Here is a 2786-nt window from a genome sequence, read left to right as displayed (position 1 = left end):
ATTATTAAATCCTCTTGGTAATCAAAGCTGCAATGGAAACTCTGCCAGTCTTCAATTTCAATGCATACTATCAAACCTCTAAAAAATCAAGTACTGACAAAAATATATTCATATAGTTTCATGCAAAAATGCCTTTAAAAATCTGTACATGTATCTCTATTCTTTAAAAATAAATTTGGGAAAATATTCCCTTTAAAACGAAACAAACAAACCAACAAACAAAGAGTTGTTTACTTCTGGAATAGCAGGCAGACATGTACAACTTGGAGTATATTCCAAGAAATCATAAAACCGGAACCGCCGCCAGGTCCGCTCCGGCTCCACGCTGCCCGTCGCACTCCACCTGCGTCCTTCTCCTCCGCCAACACCGCCGCCGCCGTGGGAGTGCAGGTGGAGACCATCTCTCCTGGAGACGGGCGCACCTTCCCGAAGCGCGGCCAGACCTGCGTGGTGCACTACACGGGTATGCTTGAAGATGGAACAAAATTTGACTCCTCTCGGGACAGAAACAAGCCTTTTAAGTTTACACTAGGCAAGCAGGAGGTGATCCGAGGCTGGGAAGAAGGGGTAGCCCTGATGAGTCTGGGTCAGAAAGCCAAGCTGATAATCTCCCCAGACTATGCCTATGGAGCCACTGGGCACCCAGGCATCATCCCACCACATGCTACTCTTGTTTTTGATGTGGCGCTTCTAAAACTGGAATGACAGAAGTGGCCTTGTCCCTTAGCTCTGCACATGGATCTGCCATGGAGGAATCTGGTACCTCCAGATGGGTGCACATGAATCTATGGGGAGCTTTCCTGATGCCCACCACTCTTTGTATAGACACCTACCCAACTGAATGTGGTCGTCCCTCAGCTTTGCTTCGGACACCTCCATGTCCTCTTCCCCCTTCTGTATGTGTTTTGACCTAAACTATATGCCATAAACCTCAAGTTACTTTGTTTTGGGGTGAAGACTCAGTTACTGTCTTTCAGATCTATCTAAGTTCCCAATGAAGTATATTGTCAAGTGTGAACAGCACAAGCAGTGGGTTAACTTTAGAATAGGAATTGGTGTTGGGGGTGGGATTTTTGCAAGTATTTTTATTTTATTTTAATTTTTTGGATGAAAATTTTATCTATGATATATTAAGACATTCTGCTGCTGTGCTGCAGAGCCATGGCAGATTCGAGCTGCTGTTGGGGGCTGGGTCTTTCTCCAGTGAGGGAGGTCCTGTTAAACTGAAAGCCCTGCCCAAACCGAAGTGGGAAGGGAGGGAGAGAGCCTTTGCTTCTGACAGTCCTTCCATCTTTTAGAATGGCTGCCTTTTGAAGCAGGTCCCGTCACTGCTGTGTGGACACTACAACATCTGTCCCTGGGGCGGCAGGGACCTCTGAAGCCTTCTTTGTGTCCTGGCTTAATTTGTTTTTCATCCTATGGTTTTTCTAATGGATTTTCTGGACTTTTGTAATCTTGTAACTATCTAAGCTCCACTTCCTAAATTTTAAGAACTTCCGTGGAAAGTTTAAGCTGAAGGTGCTGTTTGTAGACTCACCACGCAATGGATGCCCGGCCACGGTGACAAATCCTTGAGTGTTCTCTAAGAAATGATGCTGGTCAGCATAGCTTCAGCATCTCCTGGGTTTTGATGCTTGGCTCTCTCTCTGCTGATCTCAGTTTCCTGGCTTTTCCTCCTCCATTTCCTCCTCACCTTCTGCTGTCCTATGTAGTGATTTGGTGAGAGAAAGCTTTTGTCCCCTACCCTCTGCACTACATATGTGATTCAAGTTTTATTATTGCAATAAAATTGCTTTATGCTGGCTTTTCTTAAAAAAAAAAAATCATAAAACCATTAACCTGGGGTCATAAAAAGGTGGAGTAACAGAAGATAAAGTATTGATCAGATTTATTTATGCAAAACACCACTAACATCTTAGTCACCAAAGTTAAGGCTTTTAAATGCTCCAAAAACCTGTAGAAGTGATGACAAATGATGAATGTTTATCCAGAAAATATTTTCTTAATGCATATGCAGATAAACATTCTCTATTGTAAATTTCTTTTTTTAAAGAAAGTGTATTTTTTATTATTATTTTATTTTATTTTATTTTTTTAACTTTATTTTAAAATCAAAGATAAATTTTTTTAAAACATTTTTGCATAAATGTATACAAATACATTTTTGTCAGTGCTTGGCTTTTTTCTTTTCTTTTTTTTAAGGTTTGATACTCTCCATTAAGGTCTTACTAGTTACAATGAGCAAAAAATACATGTAAAACAGGATGCAACCCTGAATTAGTCAACATTTTCTTGGTGTGTAAGGATTGAGCATAATGTTTTTTTTTTGTTTGTTTGTTTTATTTTTTTCTTGAACTTCACACAGTCTGTGAGTTGTTTCTGGGGCAGTACGAACCTCTGGGGTTAGCATCCCACTATCAGTGACTGCATATTATGTCTGTTCTTTTGTGACTGGGTTATCTCACTCAGGATGATATTCTCTAGATGCAACCATTTTCTTAAGAATTTAATTAAGTCATTGTTTCTGATAGCTGAGTAGTACTCCATTGTGTAAATGTACCACAATTTTTGTATCCATTCATCTACTGAAGGACATCTGGGTTCTTTCCAGCTTCTGGCTAGTATAAATAGAGCTGCTATGGTACATGTGTCTTTGTAGTATATTGGAGTGTCTCTGGGGTATATGCCCAGAAGTGAAATAGCTGTATCTTCAGGTAGTACTATGTCCAATTTTCTGAGGAACCGCCAGACTGATTTCCAGAGTGGTTGTATCAGTTTACAACCCC

General features: G+C 40.6%; 1 protein-coding gene across 1 annotated transcript; it reads left to right on the top strand.

Moving 5' to 3' along the window:
- The first annotated feature begins 300 nt into the window (after positions 1-300).
- On the top strand, positions 301-988 carry LOC308433532 (peptidyl-prolyl cis-trans isomerase FKBP1A-like). Its single transcript, XM_080933626.1, has one exon. It carries the CDS (start codon positions 466-468, stop codon positions 703-705), a length of 240 nt encoding a protein of 79 aa, XP_080789752.1. The 5' UTR covers positions 301-465; the 3' UTR covers positions 706-988.
- Positions 989-2786: the final 1798 nt, after the last annotated feature.

Source organism: Micromys minutus (assembly GCF_963924665.1).
Source record: "Micromys minutus genome assembly, chromosome: 20".
Lineage (NCBI taxonomy): Eukaryota > Metazoa > Chordata > Mammalia > Rodentia > Muridae > Micromys > Micromys minutus.
This window is presented reverse-complemented; position numbering and strand designations above follow the sequence as displayed.